The sequence below is a fragment of the Convolutriloba macropyga genome, chromosome 1 (genome assembly GCF_964194025.1).
Source record: "Convolutriloba macropyga chromosome 1, txConMacr16.3, whole genome shotgun sequence".
Taxonomy (NCBI): domain Eukaryota; kingdom Metazoa; phylum Xenacoelomorpha; order Acoela; family Convolutidae; genus Convolutriloba; species Convolutriloba macropyga.
Window position 1 is genome coordinate 48,484,578 of NC_134468.1, and position 26,581 is coordinate 48,511,158.

Sequence of the window (26,581 nt, forward strand, 5' to 3'; positions counted from 1 at the left end):
ATTAATCTGTTCAAATGTTTGTGATACTTTTTTAAGTTGGTTGTAGCATACTTTAAGTCTGGTTGTTGATTGTTTTGTTGCATCCAGCTCATTACTGTTCTAATGTCTGCATCTTTTTGCTGCTCGTCTGCTAAGTTGAGGCTAATTAAGTTGTCTGTAAGGTCTGGGAACTCATCTAATGGATTTGGGTACTCAATTGAATTTATTTCTTGTTTTCTTTTAAGTTTTAATAGCCCTTGTATTTGTGTTTGGTGAATTATTTTGTTTCTTTTTATAATCCTCATAAACTCCGAGTTTTTTAAGGACGTCAAGTTCAGCGTTGTTAGCTTCGTCGTCAAAATTGTCAATATCAAATAATACGTTCAGTTCAACATTAGGATTTTGTGCTTCTGTGTCAATTTCTATTTCTCTGACTGGAATTCTATCTGTTAATTTTAATGACTGTTAATTGTTGCTGTTTTGTCATTCTCCATTCGGGAGAGGAAATCTGCGGCGTAATTAGCGCGTCCAGGAATATGAGCAATTACTATGTTAAAGGCAAGTATTCTGTCTAAACAATTCCAAAGAGATGGCGGTATTACTTTTGATTGAAAGAATTGCGTGAGGCTTTTGTTGTCAGTGAGTATAATTACTTGTTTACTTGATCCCCAAATGTAGTGCGAGAAGTAGTTCAGCGCGTAGTACAATGCGAGGAACTCTTTGTAGTAAATTGAAAACTTTAACTGTGTGGCGTTAAACAAATGCGATCCAAACGATACGGGAGCGTATGTTTTCTTTTCTTCCTTTCATGTTTCATTTACGTAGTCTTCCACCATTAGTACAAAACCTGCGCCCTGGTAACTAGCGTCACAAAGAATTACATACTGTAGGCCTGGTTTTGGCAATCGCAATGTTACATTCGTTGCTTCCATTAGATCCTTCTTTATTACTTCTAATGCTTTTACATGTTCTTCAGTAGTTTCTATCACTGCATCCTTCTTCAGGAGCTTGTAAAATGACATTAGTTTCTCACCTAGATTAGGTATGTAATTACGGAAGAATTGCGTGAAGCCGATTAATCGTTTTACTTGTTTTGTCGTTTTTGGCATTTTGAATTTATCAAGAAATTTATTTTTTCTTTTTCTGGTGATATTCCTTCAGCACTGATGTTATTTTCAAGGAATTTCATTGTATCTGTTGCTATTTCACACTTTCTGCTATTTCGGGCGACAGTTTCAGTCCGGATTGATGTATACAGATAAATATTTCTCGCAAAGAGGGTACCAATTGTTCAAAATTTTTTACTGCATTTCCGATATCATCCATTAACTGGGTACAATTTCCTGAGGCTAAGCATGGGTCCAAGTAATGTCTAATAAATGAGCTAGATCCTGTTACTGACTTGTTCAACCCTTGTGCAAGACATTTATAAGCATAAGTTCTCGAAGCAAAGTTAAATGCTAGCAGTTGCACTGATACATCATCTGCCGTTTGCACACAGTGGTATGCTTGAGAACAGTCAAGTTTCGTAAACAACTTTTTCCCGGCAAAGTAGTTTATTGCGTCTCTCATGTTTGAAATCGGGAAATTCGTATTCACGTAATCATTTTTCAACAAATGGTTTACTTTTCTCAAGTCAATTAATAGTCTAAGTCTTCCTGAGTTCTTTCGTTGTGCAAAAAGGGGACTACTATATCTTGATTGAGACAAAGTTGTTATCAGTCCGTAGTAATGCATTAGAGCTAGTTCTACGTGTAGCTCATTTCTTAGAAGGACAGGCGTTGGAGGTCCTTGCTCATAAATTGGTATGCTTCCTTCTGGAGTTAACTTTATTTCTAATTCTGTATTATATCCAACGTCAAATCTGTGTTTCGCAAAGATATCACTGAATTCAACTAATAATTCACCTACTACGGCTTTTTGCTCATCATTGAGGGCCGATTTTTCCCATGGGAATTTGCTCAAAAAGGTTATTTTGTCCTGATGATTACCCTTTGGGTCTAATTTCTCCATTTCTTGCAGTTTTAACAATTGTTCAAATATTTCTCTCTGCAAGGGCGACAAATTTGTCGGATCAGGACACGTTTCAGGCGTTGGGAACCACAATTTTTCATATTCCGGGGCCGGCTTTGCTGGTTGGGCCTTTCTTTTTGGCGTATCTGTGACTTGAATTAGTTGATTTATTTCTGTTAAATAATTTTCACTCATTTTTGCTACATTTATTAATTGAGGATCTACTTCTAACAAGTTTTCAGCTTGATCAGACGTTAAGAACGAGAATTTGGCTATTTCTTCACCTTTATTTATAGTCACTGGGTGCTCAGTAATGTTCAGGACGTAGATGTAAAGAATATTATTTTCAGCAACTTTACTTAAAGAAGACGTTAATATTACTTCGCTATCTTTTTCAAAGATTTCATTCGGAATTATTACCCCACAAAGATCAGTGAATGATTCTAGTTTGTCGTAAAGCTTGCATTTTAATACCGCTTGTTGATTTGGTTGTAAGACTTGCTTTTTCTGTGTATGAACTCCGAATTTTTACGTTTTACTACTCTTCTGGGTTGCTTTTCTGGCTTTATTTCGTTCATTTGCAGGGTTTGGTCAGGGAATTTAATGTAGCTTTGTCCTGGGCAGATGCTAACTTTATGTTTAACAAAGAATGGGTTTCCTAATATTACAGGAGTTGTGACAATTAGAACAAGGAAATCTTCTGTGAATGTTTGTGTGCCCAATTTAAATGTAACTTTAATTGCTTTGTCAATTTTAACTATATTTCTGTTTGCCATTTTAACTTTATCTAGATCAGGTTTTTCTATTTCTGTTATTGAATTGATATTTGTGTTAATAAGTTCCTTGTAAAACTAGCGGCTTATCACGTTTGCAAATGCTCCTGTATCAATTAGTGCGCGTCTTTCTAATTCTCCATTAAATTTAACTTTAACATAGAATAATGTTCTGCCTAAAAGTGGAACAATGCTAAATAATTGCTGAACATGTGTTACTGGCTTTGGTGTAGGTTGAGGTACTTGTGTTAAGGGTTGCGCAGAATTATTCACTTTACTTTTATTATTATTACGTTGGCGTTTGCTACGCTGTTTGTTACTTTTATTATGAACTGGTTCTATTACTTTATCTAAACTAGGACTAGACGTGCTTTCGTTATAATAATTGACTGAGTTTTTATTTTGTTTTTTAAAGTTGGGTGGCTTTATTAGTTTTTTTGTTGATTAAATGGGTAATTCATACCTCTCATATTTCTACTTTGAAGTGCACCAGCACGACTAAATTCTTTTGCTTTTTGCATACCGTATCGGTCTTGTGCTGGGCTGTCATAAACTATTCCCTGTCGGAGAAGGTTTTGAGGGGTATTTTTTGTTGGGAACCGATAAACTGGTCTATTAACATAAGCTGGATGAACAAATGGGGGGCTATTTGAAGGTTCAGTCCAATAATTCCGAGTTTGTGGCTGTTCATTATGATAAAAAGGTCTAGGGGCATTAAATTGTGGTCTAAACTCTCGGTAATTATTAGCACGGGGGGCATACTGTTGCTGGGGCCGATAGTTTTGATGAAATTGACGATAATTGGGCTGATTTTGACGATAATTTGGTTGATAATTTTGATATTGCGGGCGGAAATTTTGTCTATAACTTTGTCTGTAGACTTGTTGTGGGTAATGTGATGTGAAAATGTTTACTGGGCCTTGTTCTGGTAGCTCATTTTTAGCTGCTGCTTTCTGTTCAAGTTTGTGCTCAAGTTCTTTTTGATTTTTTGAAATAACAGTTATTGCTTTTAACATTTTATCTGTGTTTGATTCCGTTATTTCATTAAATCCATCATCAAAGTACTCTTCTCTCTTACACATCTCTCTTATTGCAATCTGTTGGCTAGCTAAGGTGCATAATTGATCAATTGTATCAGTATCTGGCCTTTCTAACAATTTAGGCTTAAGCCAATTCGGCATAGACTTAATGAAGAAGCGCTTTATTTGCTCGTTTTTTCGTTTTTCTGACATCTGAAGGGCAGAATCTCTTGCTGCTGTCTCTCTTTCAAATCTACGAGCCTCTGGGTCACCTACTCCTGATGGCGCTACTACTATTTCGGGTGCTGGATATGATTTATTTTCTTCTGTTCTTAACTTTACTAAGAAATTTTTCACTGTATCAGTTTTTGGATTAAACTTTTGGTTCTCCAACTTTATTATTCTGGTCTCTCTCAAGTCGTCTTGTGTGAATCTGTTTCTTAGAGTTGTTATACTATCCGCAAAAATTAGTCTGGTAGCCTCTGGTAGGGTTAGAAAGTATCGTAAGGCATCTCCTTTTAAATGTAATTGCCAAAAGTTAAAAATTGTCCGTTTCTGATCCAGAGAAGGGTGTGATGTTGATTTGCGCGTGTGCCATTTTGCTTTTTACGCGATTAGATTATATACTTAACGTTCTATCAGTCTTATTTTCGTTCTAAAGTATTAAATAGCACACTTAACTTAATTTAATGGAGAGATTAAGGGGTTTTAAGAGAAGAAAACAGTTAAATGAATAGCACAAGAATGTCAGAAAAGAAACTACTTAAATCATTTGTTCAGAAAATAATAAAGATGGGCTGCTTATAAGCCTATTCCTAAAGCTCCTGTCGAATCGTCAGACTTATATCGTTGAAGCCGTATGGGCCGCCGAAGTCTCACCTCTAAAGAGTGCCCCTTAGTCTAGGAAAATTCGTGGGGACCACGACCGCACAGGCCTTGTTGAAGCTGCACTCAGATAGGCAACAGCATAATGACCGAAGTCACTGTTTGATTCATTAACCTCCGGAGCTGGGTGGGGAAATTAAATATAATTGTTTTATTATTCTGTTTAAATTTTTGTTTTGCCCTCTTTTAGTTAATGTTTAAGTGATGGTTTCAGTAATTTAGCTTATTCTGATGTTATCTGATAATCAGTAATGATGTTGTCAAGGTTAATATCTCTATCAGATTGAAGTTTGTTACGAATAAGGCCAAATTTGCGAGCTTTTTGATTTAGACTTTTTGCTGTCCAATAAATTGCGACACGTTTATCATCTTTATCTAGCACATAAATTACAATGGACTTATAAACTGAAGAGGAGAAAGCGCTTATTATCTGAGCTTGTGTTTTATTGCTGCTTTGGGTGTAATTAATTTTGTTTCCTTCAATATGTTCAACAAAATTGGGGGAAGCGCGGCAATTATTAATAGCGGGGAGAATTTGTTCTTTATAAATTGACATAAATAAAGCACCAAAATTAATTTTACAATTTTTATTTACTCACAATATCCTCGTTTGCGAATACCCTGTGTTGTTTTTGTCCGTTGTGGTGGCTGTGGTTGAGTTTGTTCCAGTTACTGACCACTCAAACACTTTTGGATTGTTTTTGCATTTAGTCCACAGAGACACAAACACAGTTTCCACCCATTCTTTCCTTTGTTACTGCTTTCTGCATTATCATTTTGGTCGAGAAGGAGGTGCTGGCTATGGTTCTGGATGATTGGAGGCTCCTAAGGTAATGAAGAAGAAAAAGAGAAAGAAAACGACAAAATAAAGGAAGAAAATATCAAATTTATCAAAGAGTTAATCGGAATATCGGTCCGTTAAACTGGAAAACAGTTAATAACTCCTGTCACCATGTTACGCACTGATTTTTAGAATATGAATCTACGGTGTTATTGAGGTAAATTTGAGAGATAACTTGGAATAATTATTGTCATTTTCAAGGACTTATTTAGATGTTTCACAGTGCGATTTTTAGCGGATATATTTTTTTAAATAAAATTAGCTAGTAACAGCCTTTTACTGAGCGGTTCGGATGCATGATATATCCACTAGTTTGCCTTGTATTTTAGAGTTTTGTTAGCCTCAATTTCTACTCTAACAAAGTCTGTCAAACTTGGAAGTTTTAAGAGAATTTCCATTTCAATCCTTTTAATTATTATATCAGAAAATAAAGACAAAGTTTCAATGAAAGAATAAGAAGTTTAAGTTTTTGCTGAGTTTTATTAGCAACTGATAGTCAGGTTGTTTCTCCGGTGTTCTGGTGATCGTAAGTTCCGCAGGACTGTGCCTCGAGTTGTTTTGCCTAACTATAAAGCAGATGAATGTTTTACTTAATGAGAATAGGTTACAAGTCGACAAAGAGAAGAAAAAATGAGGTTAAATTCAGAAATCAATCAACGTTTTTTAAAACAAATAATTTCAAAAATCTAAATATCATTAGTTTATAACAAAATAATTCTTAATAAATTTACTAAAATGTAATTATGAAACCAACGGGAACAGTCTGTGGTTAGACTAAGCCATAGAAACGAACTAAAGATGCTGAAAATCTCAAAAATTACAATCGATTTGCGAGAACACAAATTATTGAAGCCATTAAAATCATTATGGAGAAGCCTTTAGAGAATATACTTTTCAGTAAAAACTTTTCGGTTTTCAATTATTTTTTTATCAGCAATGGGATTGTGTTTGTTTTACAAAATGACGGAAAAAACAACAAATATGAGCAATTACACTAAAACCACGAAGTTTTTGAGAATCATCACCCATATCATCAAAGCCATTAAATTCAATAGCTTTCAACGGAAATAAATACAAACGCTAAGTTCTACCTCGATGGGAATGCAGTGATATTTTTCTTTCATAAGTCATCAATAACTCGTTACAATAAGTCGTATGACAATGAAAAATACATCAAAACCACGAAATTTTTGAGAAACGCCGTAGTATCAACACCACAAAATTCAACAGCTTTCAATGGAAGCCATTAAATGCGCTAATTTATGTCCTGATGTGACGACAAGTCTGTTTGTCATTCATATGTCATCAATAAGACATTACAACATGTCATTCACTATGAAAACAACAACAAATACAGGCAAATCCCAAAAATTCTGTAGAAAAGTGCGAGAATAAATTGTCGAAGCCATTCAAACCATAAGCTTTTCCCTGAAAAATTTTTCTACAATCCGTTGAATGTCTTCTATAAGCCAATGGGAATTATCAATATTACGATATTGCGATAAGATTTCCATTGGAACCAAAATTACGAAAAAAACTCCGAAAATTAAAAAAAAGCATTATGAAATCTCTTGCATCGAAATCAAAAAACCAATAAAAGACAAAACTGCTATCTAGATAAAATTTTGTTGAAGTAGAAAGGAAAGAGGTTTTTTCATTACTGGGGTTGACTTACACTTAACGAAAATAAGCTTAAGATTGATTTATGTTCAAAACAAAACTCAAAAAAAATTTCTTAAAGTCTTAAGTCATTAAATTTAAAGGCTTTCAACGGAAGTCATTAAATACTCTCAATTATGCCTCGATATGAAGACAAGGATGTTCGCCATGCCTTGCAAATCAATAATACATCACAAGAGGTGTTATGGCTATGAGAATAACAACAAATACAGAAAAAAAAAAATAAATTCTATAGAAAAGTGCGAGATGGTGTTGAAGCCATTTAAACCATAGGCTTTTTGTGAAAAAATTTTCTACAGTCCATTTAATGTCTTCTCTAAGCCAATAGGAACTATCAGCATCAGGATAATAAGATAAGATTTCAACGGGTAATAAAATTACGAAAAAAGAAATCAAAATTAAAAAAAATTATGAAAACTCGTGCATCGAAGTAAAAAAAACCAACAGTTAGAAGATAAAACCACTATGTAGATAAATTTATGTTAAAGTAGAAAGGAAAGGTGTTCTGGCATTACTGAGAGTGACTTACAGTTCACCAAAATAAGCTTAAGATTGATTTATGTTGAAAAAAATTAATTTTTTTAAATTCTTAACAACCGTTAAATAACATAGCTTTCATCGGAAGTCAATGAATAAGCTCAGTTGTGCCTCGATGTGAGGACAAGGATTTTTGTCATGCATAGGTAATCAATAGGACATCACAATAAGTCTTATGACTATGAAAACAGTTAAACTTATGACAACAACAATTACAGGCAGAAACCAAAATTTCTGTAGAAAAGTGAAAGTGTTGAAGCCATATAAACCATAAGTTTTTTCTCTGAATACTTTATCTATGATCCATTGAACATCATCTCTAAGCCAATGGCAGCCGTCATTATTAGGATAACGTGATATGATTTCTTAAGGAACCAGTAATGCAAAATGTCCAAAAAATTAAAGAAAATTTTTTGAAATCTTGTGGCATTGGAGTCATATAACCAATAGTTGGAAGAAGATTAATGTTGGTTGCAGTAGGAAGGAATGGTGCCGTTTCATTACTGAAACTGACTTACAGTCACGAAAATGTATTTATGATTAGCTGTCCACTCAAAGCACTAGATAGGTTCACTTAATGCTCATTACGAAACCTATTGCATTTTAAATCAACAAGTTTATGCCATAGGATTCCAAATTTTTAGTAAAATCTCAAAAGAAAATCAATTTTCATTTAAAACTACGAAAGCTAAGAGTCGAATTCAAAAAAAAACATGAGCGGTTCCTGGAAAACGAATTTTTTGTTCATTGGTCTTCATTTGATTGTAAATGAGGTTTGTTATCAACGGAAATTCGGTATGAAAAGTGACTAGTCTCTAGGTGACTTGAAAAAAAAACAAAAAAAAATATTCAAAATTTTCTTTAAAAAAGAGCTCCAAATAGAATTCGATTTTGTTTATAGTAAACTTCTCTATGAGACCAGAACTAGTCTTTTTTTTATCGCCTTTCTTCTTTTAGGAACACAAAATTAATTTATTTTGTGGTGTGAAATGTAATTTTGAATTGAAATTTTTGTAGAAAAAATGTTAATTCCACAAATTACGGTAAAAGTGAACAAAATTGAACCAAATATCCCGTGTTCTCATGAAATTTTGAACCTCGATAACTCCTGGAAGAGAACGAAATTCAAAAGATGTTTTTACTTTCGAATTCTACGCTGGATGAGCTTTTTAATGATACCACTCACATTTCTCTACGATTTATATATCGATCGGCCAAAATTGTCTGAACAAAAAAACCCATTTGATTATACAGTTCCTCCCCCTCCCCCCACAAGTGGGGTCGGAAAAAAAGTTAGTTTGTCCAACAAAAGTGTTTCACGATTTTCTTTTTTCATTATACCAAGTCATATAACGTTTAGTTAGTATCAGAACTTCTTAAAATTTTAGCGACTTTTGCTAAATATGTCGTAAAGAACAAAATATTATCTCAGAACAGGTGCAATTCTCGATTATTCCGAATGGGAAAAATACTTTATTTTCAATTTTAAAGCGAAGATCTCACTCTAAAAGCCGCCATTAGCTACTCAAGTAGCTGTTATTTAAGCAGTTGATTTTTTTCGATTCTAAAGAGTTAGATTTTTTGGTTTCTGATCTTTTTTGTTGATTGATGTGCTTACATGTGTTGATCTTCTAAGTTAATGATGTCAAATTTGAGTTTTGATATCAGTTATATCAAAGCTTTAAGGGGCCTAATAAATTTGAAGTTGAAAAGTGTGAAATATGAAACCATCTTGTGTACTTTTTACAAAGAGACTATCGTGGCTTTTTGGACCACGTTTTTCTCCATATCAATATCGCTTCAACCTATTTCCTTAGTGGAGGAGCTAGCCTTCACACTGTGCTAGCTGCAACCAATTTCAGTCCCAAGCCAATCGTTCCAGGGCAATTCTTCTGACTGTTTACTGATTTATAAGCTGTGAATAATTACTGCTCTTGCTCTGGTAAAACGTAGTCCTAGTTCGGTAGATTTATCCCTCAGTCGGAAATTTATGGTAGTAATGACTAGGTTTCAATGACTTTGGCAACACTACTTTTTGTAAAACCGGATATTTTTGAGTCTGACCAGCTCTTGCTAAACTTTGTCCCTTAGTCTTATCAATTAATGTTTTCTAAAGGTAAATATTTTGATCGGATTACAACGGTCGATACAGCGTTTAACAGACTAATGTTCCCAGTTATTAGTAATAGTTCGATTTTTGCCCTTACTTTAATGTTTTCTTGAAATATTTGCTTTCTAAGTACGCTTTGTTTTAATTTTGATTACTATGAGACAACCTGTGCTCCCTTTTCATTTTTTCTAGTTTTACTTTTTTTAAAAGTATTGTTTTATGCGTTGCTGGCTTTCAAAGGCTCTTCTTGTAATTATTCGGATGATCGGAGCTTTATCAGATTCAGTTGTTCTGATTGTAGCTCAGGACTTATCCCGCTGTTTTTGTTTTGCTTTATTTTTGTCACCCGCTTCACTTTACACCCTCTTTCAACTGCATGGAAATTAGAATTCGCTCAGTATTTTAAGGTTGGAACATTTGTCTTTTTTATTGTTACTTTGTCTCGTTTCAGCAATGATGCGCTTGCTATGATTGCCAACTAAACCATCCTTGTATATCTTGTTTTAAAATTAACTGCAGAATTTAACATGATGCTTCGTTTTTAGATTTTGACATTTTTAATCTGAATTCTCTGTAGCGTGTTTACTAATTTGTGGAGAACAGTATCTCATTATTGCTTTGAACCTTTGAACGTTAGGTTTTAGTACTCACTTCCTCAAATCTGGGTACGTATTATTTTTTCCGCAATAACATTATCCATCCATTCGGTGATCTCTCTGACACCTTTCGACTCTAAATTATAAATCAGCTCTGATAAAAACTTTTTTGGACTATTTACATTTTTTAAACAATCAGCCTCACCATCGCTTCAAAGTAGATTTAGAAAAAACTGTAAATATTTATATACCAGTTCTTAAATGAATAATGAATTAAGAGTCAAGAAACAGTTAAAAGATACTTACTTCAAAATTAATATAGTAATGTGTAGCCGAAGTAGTGTTGTCGGTTCACTCTTCCGAAGTTGGTAGACTCTGAATACACATTACAGACGTGCAAGACATTCGCGTGCAATAAATTCCACACAAAACAACATACACACCTGCAATATCTACTCGAATTTTCGGCATCAATTGGTGACAGGAGGGAAGACAACCACTACCCCATCTCCTTGTCAGGCTGAAATACTCGGAAGCAATATCTGATGCTTTGACAGAAACCCTATCTTGTGTAAAAGCGCTCAATAATTCCATCACGAGTGTACGCAAACGTGGTCGACGAAAAACCACTAGTGCAATTATTTGATTTGATGAAGGTTCAGTGAACAACCAGATAATATCACTGTTGAAGATTTTGTCTATTAGCTCGCAAACAGTTGACTATTCAACAATTATATCAGGTAGTTGATTACTTAGACGTCGCTTCAGTGATGTAAGTTCAGGTGGTATCAACCAGAATATTGTAAGCACACTTTATAAACTTTCATCAGCGCAAGAAAGCATGCAAAATCAGTTCAGTGAAATCAGACAGTTTTAAAACCGAGATCAAGCTTTGAGATTCAGAATATAGGCTGAGGCAGAGGTTTCAACAACAACTATCGGGGAAATAATAATAATCGAGAAAATAATTGAGGAAATATTTACAGAAGTAACTTTCGAGGTAGAGGAAAACAAGTTTCAACCGAGGCTGAGGACAAAACATAAATCATTATTATCGAGGAACCATAAATCCTAGTTTTTTTAAATAACCAAAATGCTAATCCTTCTGCTCAGGGCTCAAACTTCTCAGAGTTCAATTTAAGTTACCCCACTTCGAAGCCATCCCCGGCCAAAGTGGTGTGACAAATTATGCAAAAGTTGTTTGTCAATATCGCGGTTCCCAGACCACTATGCTTCTGTTCGTTACCTTAACCGTAATGCTATCTGAATACATGACGGAAGAAGCTTTTCTCTCAAACGCCAACCAAAAAACTGAGCCACAGCTCCGGAATTTCACATGTAGACAATTTTTTTTAAATCCATGTAATTTTGATACCGATTTTGATACCTCCAATGATGCTAGTAAGTTATATACCGTAATATCTTTGGATGGTGATGCCCTTAATAATCCCCAATTTGTTTTTGTGACAAAATTCGATGAAGAGCTCTCATGGAATCTAATTCGTGTGCAAAGGCTATTCCAAAAGGTCTGTTGATTGAATAGAAAATTTAAAAGCAAAAAACAAATTCAAATAACCATCTTTCGATCATGTTAAATTAGCATCAGGATAACCAATGGATATCTAATTTGCTGTTCACGTTGAGTTTTCTCTCGGACAAAAGAAAACAATTTTCTGGATGAATTTCTTGCTTTTACCCAAAAACAATTCGTTAGTTTTGGGAGACCCCTTTTCCCAAATGAACATCATTTGGGTTTGTCCTTCTTCTAATTTTCTTAAATTGCCTGACATCACACCAGCCTTATGAAATTAAGCCTATAGATGAGGAGAAATTAAGTAAAAAAACTGAAGAAATCACAAGTTTTTCAAAAAAGTTTCGTTGCAGTCCAACACACCCAATTAAGGAACGCTGAGAATGTTTTTCTAGATGTAGTGCTGTTCTAATTTCTAACGGACTTTTGGAAATCTTTCTAATGTTGAGTTAACTTCATATCGTAGCACAATCAATGGTAACGGTAACATTTCAGTTTCAGCTGTCAATGTCAGTGATCAGAATTTTACTTTGTCGACTGTCGAACATGTCGTGTTTTTTGAAATTGTGAACCATTATCAGGCTGATAAGTTAATGGAAGTTGGTCCACAACTCGTTGCACTAGCAAAAATGCCCAATGAAATTGATATTGCTAATGAGATAAGTGAGTTAGTTTTAGTTAGGAAAATTGATTGTGTCGGGAGACCTCCGTTCGATTACGTCAAAACTTTGATTCCATAATCATGAAACGTCTCATAACCCTAGGTTAATATCGCCTTTGCTGCGATATTTTTTCGATGATTTTTTGTATTTCCAGGGTCTTGAAAAATTCGACCCTAAAAGCAATTTTGATAAATTATCTAAGTTCCGTGACAAATTCATTTTGCATAGAAACAGATACAGATATTAATTGGAAAATTTACAGAAGCGCTCAAAATGCTATATAAAAATTTTCAGCGATAAATTAATAAAGATTTTCAAAATTCATTGCGCAGAAGCTTTTTCATTGGGGGACCCATATTACACGTATGAGTTCCGTTGACCTTAAAAGAGTTCAAATTAAACTTAAAATTTAAAGTGCGAAAATAATTTTATTGAGTGAGGTAAGTCACGTATGATCAAAATCTAATCACGCAATTGAGCTAAAAACGTTGGCTAAAGAGAGTGAGAACTGACGTCATGCGCGCAAATGCCGTTAGTGAGAGGAAGAAGTCAATAAAAAAATTCAACTTTTTAAAGCTTATTGGTGTGAAAAAATGTAAAACGAAAATGAGTGTCAGACGATGAAACAAAATAAACATAGCAGGTTATGTCCTGACCAACAATTCGAAGGGATCTCATTGACTAAACAAAAACAAGACATAGAATGTCCTATTACTTGATTGGGAAAACCGTCTAGAAAATATCCCAGCCAAAAAATCGAAACAGCAGCAAAAATCAAAGCGAAACTGTCGCATGTGAACAAAAAACCAATAGCGAGAAAGCGAATTTTTGTTCAGACAGTCACCGTTTTCTCACTCTACTTTAAAATTAGAGTGAAAAAATTTTATGCCGCAAAAACACTCGCTTTTTCGCTCCACTTCCTGTTTCGGCGTAACCAAAATCACTAGTCCATTTTCGCTTCAAAAACCTTGAAATTGTGTGAACAGATCTTCAAAAAAAGAGAGCGCTTTTTATATAGCTTTTTGAGCGCGTCGATAAGTTTTTCAACTGATATCTGTATCTATTTCTATCTCTATTATACGGCTCGCAAGTCTCTTCTTTCGCAGCTTTTTCGGCAATCTGCCGGCTATGTTAACGTCGCTTAAACGGGGTTACTCAAATGAGATGTTTGTTTTTAATGACAGGAGAGAAAACCGTGTACAGAGAACTCAATTGCTCCAGGACTGAAGATATCATGTATAGTGAGAGTATTAGGGCCCTGTTCTTTGTCATTCAGGGGTATCAATTTTGTTTACTTTTTGTGTTATGTTAGTGTTTTGTATTTTGATACAAAAGTTGAAGCTGGCAAAAATTAGTTGAAGTAATTTTCTTTTTTGCTGTTTTGTTTCTAATATTTAAGAGACGCGCTCATCTTCTCAGCAGGCTATTATTGTCCTGCTGTTTTTTACCATTCAAAGCAAAAATTTGAATTGTATTGGGGTTCTGTCTTTTTTATAGCTGCGAAGCTGTAAGCTGAGCGTAGCTATATTGCGGTGCTCTGTGTTTTTTTGTTTTGTCGTCTGACGCTCTTTTTTCGTTTTACATTTGTTCACACAGCAAAGGTGAAAGTCAAATTTTCTGAATGACTTCTTCCTCTCACTAACGGCATTTGCGCGCGTGACGTCATTTCTCACTTGCTTTAGCGAAAGTTTTTAGTTTATTTGCGTGATTAGATTTTGATCATACGTGACTTACCTCACTCAATAAAATGACTTTTGCACTTTAAAACTTAAGTTTAATTTGATTTTGTTTAAGGTCAAAGGAAATCCTATGTGCAGTAAAGGACCCTAATAAGAGGCTTCTGTGGAATGAACTTTAACAGGCTATGACTGAATTAATTTATCGCTATGTTAACGTCGCTTAAACAGGGTTACTCAAATGAGATGTTTGTTTTTAATGACAGGAGAGAAAACCGTGTACAGAGAACTCAATTGCTCCAGGACTGCAGATATCAAGTATAGTGAGAGTATTAGGGCCCTGTTCTTTGTCATTCAGGGGGTATCAATTATGTTTACATTTTGTGTTATGTTAGTTTTTTGTATTTTGATACAAAAGTTGAAGAAGCTGGCAAAAGTTAGCGGAAGTAATTTTTTTCTTTTTTGCTGTTTTGTTTCTAATATTTAATAGACGCGCTCATCTTCTCAGCAGGCTATTATTGTCTTGCTGTTTTTTTACCATTCAAAGCAAGTATTGGGGTTCTGTCTTTTTTATAGCTGCAAAGCTGTAAGCTGAGCGTAGCTATATTGCGGTGCTCTTGGTTTTTTTGTTTTGTCGTCTGACGCTCTTTTTTCGTTTTACATTTATTCACACAGCAAAGGTGAAAGTCAATTTTTCTGAATGACTTCTTCCTCTCACTAACGGCATTTGCGCGCGTGACGTCATTTCTCACTTGCTTTAGCGAAATTTTTTAGTTTATTTGCGTGATTAGATTTTGATCATACGTGACTTACCTCACTCAATAAAATGACTTTTGCACTTTAAAGCTTAAGTTTAATTTGAATTTGTTTAAGGTCAAAGGAACTCCTATGTGCAGTAAAGGACCCTAATAAGAGGCTTCTGTGGAATGAACTTTAACAGGCTATGAATGAATTAATTTATCGCTATGTTAACGTCGCTTAAACAGGGTTACTCAAATGAGATGTTTGTTTTTAATGACAGGAGAGAAAACCGTGTACAGAGAACTCAATTGCTCCAGGACTGAAGATATCAAGTATAGTGAGAGTATTTGGGCCCTGTTCTTTGTCATTCAGGGGGTATCAATTATGTTTACATTTTGTGTTATGTTAGTGTTTTGTATTTTGATACAAAAGTTGAAGCTGGCAAAAATAAGCGGAAATAATTTTTTCTTTTTTGCTGTTTTGTTTCTAATATTTAATAGACGCGCTCATCTTCTCAGCAGGCTATTATTGTCCTGCTGTTTTTTACCATTCAAAGAAAGTATTTGAATTGTATTGGGATGCTGTCTTTTTTATAGCTGCGAAGCTGTAAGCTGAGCGTACTATATTGCGGTGCGAAAACGGTGAGAAAACGATGTTTGAACAAAAGTTCGCTCAGTCGCTATTGGTTTTTGTTCACATGCGGCATTTTTTCAATGGTTTTCTTTTCGCTTTTTTATCTGAATTTTTTTAAATGGGTTTTGCAACTCATTTTTAGACCATTCAAGGTCTGCTTTTTGTTTAGTCATTGAAGATTCTTTTAATTGTGTCAGGACTTGTCCTGCTGTTTTCTTTTTTTTTTCGTCGAACAAAAATTTATTTTGCTTTACCTCATTTTGCCGCTTTTTCGACATTTTGCATGAAATCTTCGGCTGCTCATTTTTACCTCCTCGAATAAAAATGTTTTGCTTTACTTCAATTTCAACATTTTGCTTGAAATCTTTTTGACTTTAATTCATTCTGCTCAAAGTGTTTTAAACAGAAGTTGCTCAGCAAAGCAAACTAAAATGAACAGAATCAGTATAGAAAAATGAAAACAGGATAAAAAATTCTAAGCACAATTTTAGATGACCGCTGCTTGAACTTTTCTCTTACAAATCTGAGTTACCATCTCTAATGCTGATTGGTTTTAACGCTAGTTCTGTCAATCCTAACCGGGGTTACGGGAGTTGATGGCGGTTATTTTCCGGCATTCTGCCGGATATGTTTTCGATGGAGTTGTTGGTGTGAACATAGTTGCCATGAAATATTTTGAAGTCTTTGATTTTTTTATTTTGTGAATGATCTAGGCGCGCATTACCGCTTACAAGAGGAAAAAACATCCAATTTTTCATTGTTATTTTAAAGCCTAGAAATAGTTTTTATGAAAAAGAAATAGGATGTCTATGTCGTAGTATTTTGTATAATATAGCCATGCTTGTGATTAGCAATCGAGCTCACTTTGCCAAATCTCGTCGTTTTAGAATAGACTAAAAAAACAGCCAACTTCACATAAATTATTTTCTTTCAGCTGTAAGGAGGACTACTTCCAGTTTAAATCCATCGAGGCTCGCGAAGGGTGTCATCGGCTTTCTAGCTGAGGAAGCTGAAAATATATGTGTTCAATGGGTGCTCGAAATGCTGACAGATATTCAAATGAATGAAAATAGTGAAAAGAAATCCTCTCAAAATATCGATATGCGCCTGCAAAGCTATGATACTGACAACTGTTTCAAGATTGTAGTCTGTTCACAAATATTGGAAGAATTTTTCTCGGGGTATTCTGATTTGATCATTTCGAATACCAATACGTTTTTGCAAGCAGCCTTGTCAATTATCAAAAACCTTCAAAAAATAAACTACGAGAGCATCAGTGGCTCGCTTGCTGTTGTGATGCAGTATCTACTCACTATACTCACTTTTCTGGCCGAAATACGCAAAAGCTTGGACAAGGAATCGCTGGAGCTCTTACGATTGACGTCATCTGAAGTGCAGATTCTAAATGAAAACATACACTTAAGTTTGAGTTCACAAATGACTGATTCAACAAAGTTGAAGGAATTAACTGAATTAATGGAGACCTTCTTGATCAAATGTAACACCAGTTGTGGCTCTCAATCATCGAATATGTTTAAACGTGAAGGTCAAGAGACTAGTCAACGTACGCGACAGCTATCGGTTGACGAGCAAGAGTTTATCGAGTCATTTGAGTTGATGCACGAAGCTTTATTACCCCTCAAAGCGGCAGGAATGAAGGCCGTCTCCAAATTGGTCAAAAAAGGTTACAAATATGTATTATTTTTAAAACAAATAAATAGGCATTTTTATGATGATAGACTGATGAAAATTAGAGAACAAGAGAACTTCATGTGAGCTGTTCAAGCTCTTACAAAGGTGGCTACGATATTTTATAACAAGCGCTAACCGAAAGATAGAAAATCTACCACCTTGATAACAACAACTGCCTTGATTAAAACTACAATACAATTGCAGACTATTTTAGCTTGAAATGGCATTCTATTTTAGGTAATAAATTTGCTTTGAGCAAATTATCTGAAATCGTTGACACAGTTATGAGCAGTTTGGAGGACGAAGACTCGTATCTCTACCTCTCAGCTGTCATCTCTTTGGCCAATATTAGCCTTCACCTTCCAGACAATCAGGTTGAGAGGATTCTCCTGCTTTATTGCAATACTGAACAATCATTGGACGACGATTGTGTGAGCAAACTAGGGGAGAGTTTGACCAGGTTCTTAATTGAGAGGGGAGAGATGGTATTCACTCATAGAAATCAGTTCCTGAACGTGCTATTGAACAATTGCAGAGTGGAGAAAAGCTACTTAGTTCGAACCAGCAGCCTGTCAAACTTGACTCTGATCGGTTTGTTAGATTTCTATTCAAAGTTTTTTAATAGCCGCGAAGCGATAGCGGCTATTATTGGGGACATCAAGGTTTTTACGACTCGAAGAGGAGTATTGAGATTCTACAGGATTTTACGACTCGAAGAGGAGCATAGAGATTCTATAGGTTTTTTTAGCAGAAAGCAAGTTTGTTCATGACTTGAATTTTTACTTCTCTCTGTTCGAGCATTTACCTCCGTTTTTGATTTTTGACTTCGGTTTTCGAACATTGGACTTTAACAGTAGCTTCGTTTGTAACGTATAGTAATTAGGAACTGCTGGTAATGTTCAAGGGGAAGAGGTCATTTTGAGATTTTTTGTTCCTATATAAGTCACCCCTAATTATCTAAACTACACCGCAAACCGCCCCCACTACCTACCTACCCCCCCCCCCAACTTATCCCCCCCAACCTATCACTACCCCCCAAATTACCCCTCCCTTCACCTAAATACCCCCCACCCCCTCCCCCCCCCCCAACTACCCCAGCACTACCCACCTCCCCAATCTATCTACCCACCCATCCACCTTCCTACCCCCCACAACCTACCTACCGCCCCCGCCCCCAACTTACCCCCCCCCCCCAACTTACCCCCCCCACCTACCCCTACCCCCAAACTACCCCCTGCCTTCACCTTCACCCCAAACTAACTACCCACCTCCCCAACCTATCTACCCACCCACCCCACCTAGCTCTCCCCCGCACCTAAAAAATTGTCGGCATTTTTAAAACTCTTTAATATGGTTTTTGGGTAAATTTTGTTTTTTCTCTTGTCTATTTTGATGTTCTGATTTTGGTAAGGTTAGGTTAGAGATTATAATGCACGACGATTCGAGTCGTTTCCGGTACTCTACCGGCTATGTTTTTTTTAGCAGAAAGCAAGTTTGTTCATGAGTTGAATTTTGACTTCTTTCTGTTCGAGCATTTACCACCGTTTTTGATTATTGACTTCTGTTTTTGAACATTGGACTTTAACAATAGCTTCGCTTGTAATGTATAGTCATTAGGAACTGCTGGTAATGTTGAAGGTGAAGAGGTGATTTTGACATTTTTTGTTTCAATATAAGTCACCTCTAATTATCTAAACTACACTGCACAACCCCCCACCACCTATCCCCCCCAACACCTACCTACCCTTCCCCCCCCATACGGAACTTAAGTTTTTACGAACGTTAGCTAGTTAAAGATCAAAAGTGTGCATCTAAGTAGTGCCAAACTTATATGCCCTAATTTTTGAGTATTGGTCTTGAGTTTTTGATTTCGAATATCAATTTTGAAAGAGCTCTTCTAGGGCTTTTTCCTTATAGACCGTCTGAGTAATAAAATTGACAGTCCGAATCTTACCCAAAAAGTCTAGTGGTCTAGTAAAGGACTGGTTGTTGATCTATCCATCTTATTTCTTTATTTTAATTCCAGTTTTGACCAGAAATTTTTGCTGTTCGCAATTTTTTTTTGAAGTAAATTTATTTGTTGTTGAAATCGTTGTTAATAAAGAGTTAATAAAGATAATCGAGTTAATAAAGTAGTAGAAACTTGGTTTCGTGGTTTCTTAAAAAAGTTGGTTTTGTGGTTTTGGTTTTTGATTTCAAATCTTGTGCGTGCTCAATAATGATCTCTAATAACTTAATTTGAAACATATTAGTAAACCCCCCATTACAAAGTAACTCAATCTCACGCAACCCCGACCAGTCATCTACTGATTGAATTAGGCTCGCCAATCGTCCGAGAGCAATTTATCTGAGGTTCGTCGGCTATGTTTCTATTGTTTAATTATGAAGGGTCGTTGCCTTGGTTTTTCGGTCAATTCTGACCACCCTCCCCAACCCCAAAAAGTTTTGTTAAAGACAGCAGTGGTGTTCAATGGGTGCTCGAAATGCTGACAGACAAAAAAAGAAGTTGCATTGTTGTTTGATAAAAACTTGTGCTCATTAAGATTAACTTACACACAGCTTAGTTTGACTGTTTAATGGCGCTCGAATGAAGTTTGAAGCAATTATCGCACTCGTGTGTTTCTTTTCTTGGGTACAATTTTTTGCTGGACTTTTTTGATGGACTTTTATATCCTTGAGGTTTCGAGTTTTGCGTGACCTTAATGTTTATCTCCTTCACAATTTTAAGCAACTGAAATCAATTACTAAAGTTCAAATCGAAAATGTGCCAAAGTTGGTTTCGTGGTTTCTGTTTTTGATTTCAAATCTTGTGCGTGCTCAATAATGATCTCTAGTAACTTCATTTGAAACACATTAGTGAACCCCCCATTTCAAAGTTACTCAATCTCACGCAACCCCGACCAGTCATCTACTGATTGAATTAGGCTCGCCAATCGATCGAGAGCAATTTCTCTGAGGATCGTCGGCTATGTTTCATTATTGTTTAATTATGAAGGGTCGTTGCCTTGGTTTTTCGGTCAATTCTGACCACCCTCCCCAACCCCAAAAAGTTTTGTTAAAGACAGCAGTGGTGTCACGGGAAATAGCCAGCAAAGTCGACTGGCGTTAACATAGAGCTTCTGTTAATTTAATTTCGTCTGGAAAATAAGGTAAGCAAAATTTTACGTCATTGCTTCATTGCACGTTAATCCTCTATTTTTTAGGGGGCATTTGCTTTAATTAAAGAACATGCAAGCTTGGAGAAATCAGTTTTTTTGGTGCATCCCACATTTCTATTTTCCTGCTGCCAGATTTTTGACAACGGCTTCTCGCTCTCTTTTTTTTATGAAGGTACATTTGGTCAGCCCAGTTCTTTTTCGCCATTTTTTTGTTCAATCGTTTTTGGACTGTAGATTCCCTATTAATCATGTAACAAATATACACTTCGTAATTTATTTTTACAAGCTCGTGAAACAATATAATTTTTAGGAATGTTTTTTTAGCATTTTAATCATTCAAAATTAAAAATTTGACTAAATTTACCAACTAAAATTCAGCCCATGTTTTATTCCAAAATATGACAGCTGCTAACCTATTTTTTCAATAACTTTTGATCTCTATAAATTCGTTTTGTACGTTTTTGATTTTTATATTTTCTCGTCACTGCTGATAGCTTTTCTGTGTTGGTGATAGCTCTCCAGAGTTGCTGATAGCTATGCTTGCTCATTGTTTGATAACACAAGTGATTGACCTGTTTTGACCCGTTGTCTAATTTTCTGCAATCCAAATTGCTCTGATTTTGTTTTAAGGAAATTGAAATACCATTTATTAACTTCAAACGTTTAAATAACGAAATGGACTGTCTATCTATTTTTTACATTATTGGAAAACTTTTTATTAGCTGAGTCATCTATGCATTGACTGTTTTTGCACGCTCATTCTTAGCAATCAGAAAGTTGCAAAATATCAGTGTTGTCTCAGTTGACATTTGTGTTGTACTAAGTCTAAGTGCGGAGTGTGCTGAACTTGCTGGGAAGTATTAATTTGTGGCATAAATTTGTGGTAGAAGGACAATTTTCGAGTCTTAAGTTTTGACGTTTTGTTTTTATTTGCAATTGATCTCCCTTGATGTCGGTCACTTTCATACGAGTATTTTTCAATTAAAGAGAACTTTAGGTTCTTTTGTTTTAAGTATACGTGTTGGGAATGCCACCTTTTGATTTCCTTCCTTGTATTTTTTAGCAGATGGGTTTCTCGGTAAAATTTGGCACAGTCTTTTCACAAAATTTTATGCGTTTTCAATTTTTTGGTTTAGATTTATGACGGTTGTTTGTCCTTTTTCTCTAACTATCCCTTATATGCCAAGCAAGGCTTCTATTAGCCGCTAAGTTAGTTTAATTGCAGCAGGAGGGAGTTGGTTTTGATGAAAATAATAATAATAATAATAATAATAATAATAATAATAATAATAATAATAATAATAATAATAATTAATTTAAAAATATTGATTAGTGCTATTTTAAAAGTTTTTCACATTTTAAAAAGTATTTAAAACACTTTTTAGTATAAAGGGCTACACAAAGTTGTTAAAAGCGAATTGCTTTTGAAAACAAAAAGATGAATAAATTTAATCTATTGTAAATTTTTTTCAAATTTTTTGAGTGATGTTAAAATTTTTCATTGGCATCAAATGCTGCAGAAAATGTCAGGGCTACAAAAAAATGGCTGTCATAAATCGCTTCTGGTAATCAAAAATTACTTGATGTCGATTTAAAAAAAATATTTTTTTGTATTTTTCAATTGTGCAAGAACGTTTCTTTTTTTGTCTTTTTGTGATTCCTCATCGACGAAAATGGTTGATGCTTGGCTTCATTTGTGCCATTCGGTTGCTTTTCTCACGAAAAAGTTGAATTTGAAAATGATAAATCAGCGGCATTTCTTGGGTTAAGAGTCCTTTTGTATTTTCTTATCAACTGTTTTGAAGTTCCATTACTATTTTGATATCAATGTGTCGAGGAATTTCAGCTAATTCTGACAATAGATAACGCTTTCATTTTACTTAAGTGTGCTTTAAATGAATATTTGTTATGTTTAATTTTTGTGTAGAGCTTGATGTCTATTGCGTGTGAAACAAGGTTTTTTTGTGATCTTAAAAACGGCTTTTTGTCTTTGTCCGTCTGCTTTCTATTGTCAATTTTAACTGCTTTTTCGTGATTGCGTTTGTGGGTGAGGTGTGAATCCGCATTTGGCAAGGTGGTTAGTCCTTTTTTGTGTTTTTTAAACTTTTGAATTCGTTTCAGAACTAGCCCTGTCCCGTTTTTTACTTCGTTAATTGGTTTTGGATTGCTTTACCTACTCTTCCCGCAATCTCAAAGTTTTGTGTTAGACTTTTATGATTTTTGTAGATTGATTTAATCGCTTACTCATTCTGCTTAATCTGCTGTCGAGGAGAAGTTACTCCGCAGAACGATTCCGATTGATTCGATTCAATATAGAAAAACGAAATTTAAAACCGAACCGGGATGACTGCTAAAGCCTAGTTGTGGATGCCCGACATTTGAACTTTATTCTAATGCCCTTAGCTACTAGGTTTTTTGCTTATATGCGAATCATACTAATCCCTGTATCCTCTCATTAATAAGCAGGAGCCTCATCAATAAACTACAAAATCCAAGTGAAATGGCGTGCAGGTTGAGTGCCTATTAATTTCTTTACGAGGCTTTTTATCCTCTTATCAGGAAGCAGTAATAAGCCTAACTACCATTTTCAATCAAAAGAACACGCCCTTTGGATATTTTCACAAGCCGCCGTCACCTGCTGAACATGCTGGTATTTGAGCTATTTCATTTTTTTTTCAAGTAAAAGAATTTGAATTGTGCTGGCGTTGTTTAATTTCTCTTACATTTTTAAAGTCACTTTTGAGTGGCTCTTTTAATTAATCACGTTGTAACACTTCGTCAACATTTGTTTCGCTTTAGTTTTGCCACTTTTTTGACATTATTCGTGACATCTTTTGGACTTCTCTAGTCTAGGTGATTCTTATCGCAGTCTTGTCGAGGTGGTTTTAAACAGCTATTGCTCATCAAAGCAATCTAACAGCGTCAATGCCAAAAACGAAAGCAAAAATAGAAACGGTATGAACCCATGAAGCGTAGTTTTATATGACTGCTCTTTGAACTTTGTTAAAGTTAGTTCTAGGTGAACTGCTCATTGCTAATGGTACTCCTCTTTTTATGCTCTCCTTAGGAAACAGTAGTGAGCTTAACTCCGAAAGTCAATCAAAATTGCGAGCACTTTGTCAGTTATTTTTTTAAAATCGCAGTAGGAGTCATGGAAATCAATTGCAGCTATGTTTCGGTGATGTTTGCTGGGCTGGTTATGTTTACCTTTGCTAAATTAAAGTTAGTTAAAATTAGACTAAACTAAATCCTCATGTTTTGAAAAAAAAACTGCGCTTAAATTTAACAAAATTTGAAATTCTGATAGCTGGAGGAATTCGATTTCTGTGTTCAACGCTTCGCGGCAATGACGTTCTTTTGGAACTACCCAAAAAATTTTAAATGAAATATATCAATCGATCAATTTTCCGGTTGAATTTAAAAATTACTCGCCGGCGATTGGAGCAATAACGTGGAAGTGATATAGTTGCTGAAGCTACTTTTTTGGTGACATGTGTTGAATTAATACGCGCTCATATTATTGCATATTTTTATATTTTGAGCAATAATAATAATCTGAAAAAAAATTTTTCATTAAAAAATTGAATTATCAATCTAATTGTATTTATTGTAGTGACAAAGCTGGGCCATGCAGTGCATCTTGACATTTATGAACTTACCTACATGGCAATCAATTCTGTCAAATCTACGTTTCTCTGGCAGGCAGCTTTACCAAGTACAACATCACATCTTCATGACACTTTAACCCCAGCAACCGCAGAATCACCTGATGAACTGGAGGGTGAACCTGTAGTGTCAAGCGAAGTCAATGAAAAGACCTCGATGTTAATGTTCAAAAGAAGTGCAGTCATGTTTTTGAGCAACCTTGTCAATCTTTTATCCACCGATGATTCCAAACTGACAGGAATCCTTGACGGTGCAGCGCTGAAGGAGATCTACAATGTGTTAAGTAGAGTGTACCAAAGAGATGAAGATTTCGTCAGCAGAATGCATGCACAAATGGGACTGGAGAAAGTGAATCAAGTCATGAAGAGTTTGTGGACTGAATCGTTTACGAAGTTGACCTCATTTCGAACTGATTTAGATATAGTGGGGTTACCTAAGATGTAGCTCCGTTTTGATAATTCAAACAGAAGGAAACTTTGTTGTACCAGTTTTGAATTGTAGCAAATTAAATTCCTTGAAGTTTTTTTAAGCAAAAGATTTGTACTCGAAAAGCGTCGAACTATACTTAGGATATTAATTTCTATGTTCATCAAATACTTATAACTGCAAAGCTCAACGTTGAGCGTAGGTATAGGTAAGAAGTTGTAAGCTGAGCTTAGTTAGATTGTGTTTTTCTGTTTTTTTTTACAATTCAATAGGGTGCTCAGATGTTTTTAATGTGGCTATTTTGGTAGCACCGATACAGTAAAAGGGAGCGAAAAAGCAAGTAGTTTTAAGGCTTAGAGTGAGAAACTGCATGTTGTTTTCCGCCGAAGGGTCTTGTTTCACAATCAAAATGTGCGTACAAATCTCTGCTCTAGTCGGAATGCTCTAATATAGAACAGTTCGGGTGTGATTGATTGCTCTCAAACGAAGTTTTTATATTAGACCCGTGGTATTTATTATGCGATTTGTCTCCTGAGCCTTTTGACTGTTCGCCGTCAAAATCGGAATAAACGGGTAAAGTCCGTAGGGAATTAAGTCGCTGAGCAGCTCTCTTAGAAACTTACGCCTTACTGGTCTCTAAGTATGCGACTCGAGGTAAAAGTAAACTGTTTCGAGGACACAACATCAGTGCCAAACAAGCGATTTTCGTGAAAAATGTTTAAAACACGCGCGTTCAAGTTTTATGATGCGCAAAGTCTGCGGTGTCAGAAGAGCTTATATACACCGCCATGAAGTTGACTTGCATGCAATTTCGGCATTTTAAACTTGCGAGTTTTTTTAATAATGAGTCTTGATTCTGCTGAAGACAATTCGAAACTCTGGCTCAACATCTTGAACCGCCCGCTAACCGGTCCAAAAGTGTATCGGGGTTTCAAACAGAGTCATGTAATCTGTGATTTCAAGCAGAGTTACAACCGATACTTCAAATATGCGTTGCTCGACATTGGAAACCACACCACACAAATTAAAATGGAACCTGTTTTTAGGACCGCCGCAACAGAGGAAAAAAATTGAGTGCTTGATTGTAATCCAAATAAATTAGTTTTTATAAGCCGCTAAGCCATAGCGAGGTTATTATTGACCTCATCGTTATTTTTTTACAATCCAAAGGATTTGGATTGTATTGGTGTGTAAACGACTATAAAAGGAGTATTGGTGATCTTTTTAATCGGTGACTTTTGTTTTAGGAGCCTGTGATTCAGAGGAAGTCAAATGGCCAACGTGAAAGGAAGTTTTGCTGTCTGATTGTTTTTTGTTGTACACTTTTCACTCCACAAATCAGAAGAATAAGTTTCTTTGTCGTTTTATGCGTATACCTGACTGTTTTTTTTAGCTTTTGGTTTATTAATTAGCTGCGATTGGGCTGACTACTATAATTATTATCTTTTATCTTTGATGGATTGATAACTTAAGGTCACAAAAGGTTACACCTAAACCCCTTTAATGCTTGCTAATGTTAAAGCATTGCGACTAAATGAAAGAAGCAGTTAGAATTTCTGAATAATTCACTTTTAAAAGAGGTGTTTTAGGCTGCACCACAACGCCTTCAGTTCAATTCTCTTGATGTTGTTACTGTAGGTGACTTTATTCTGTAAGTTTGTTTGCATTAAGTTGCCAAACCTGCATTTTGAGCCAGCAATTTTGCTTGCAAATGTCAGTACTGCCCGACCCGTTTTTTTAACATTAGGCTTTATAGGCTTTCGCGACCAACAGCGCCGGGAAACAAGTTCAGATTTGCGCAAAATTGGCAATATTCTTTACTGATATCCCGATCGCGGAATTTGATGACAATCTCGAAATTTGAGGCCGACGGATCTGTGTGACTATTATCCAAAAATTTAGGTCACTAGCATTCGCGCTAAGGTAATTAGATTCCGCGCAAGGACTCTAAATCTGACTAAGG

The 26,581-nt window shown here is 35.4% G+C and overlaps 1 protein-coding gene across 1 annotated transcript in view; it reads left to right on the plus strand.

Moving 5' to 3' along the window:
* The window catches only part of LOC142339802 (transport and Golgi organization protein 6 homolog), a 43,031-nt gene extending 18,320 nt beyond the window's left edge, over window positions 1-24,711 (plus strand). Inside the window, exons 3-5 of the mRNA XM_075390087.1 lie at window positions 16,611-17,360; window positions 17,606-17,959; window positions 24,140-24,711. Of these exons, the coding sequence (XP_075246202.1) occupies window positions 16,611-17,360; window positions 17,606-17,959; window positions 24,140-24,636 (1,601 nt within the window). The 3' untranslated portion in view covers window positions 24,637-24,711. The remainder of the gene's footprint in view (window positions 1-16,610; window positions 17,361-17,605; window positions 17,960-24,139) is intronic.
* Window positions 24,712-26,581: the final 1,870 nt, after the last annotated feature.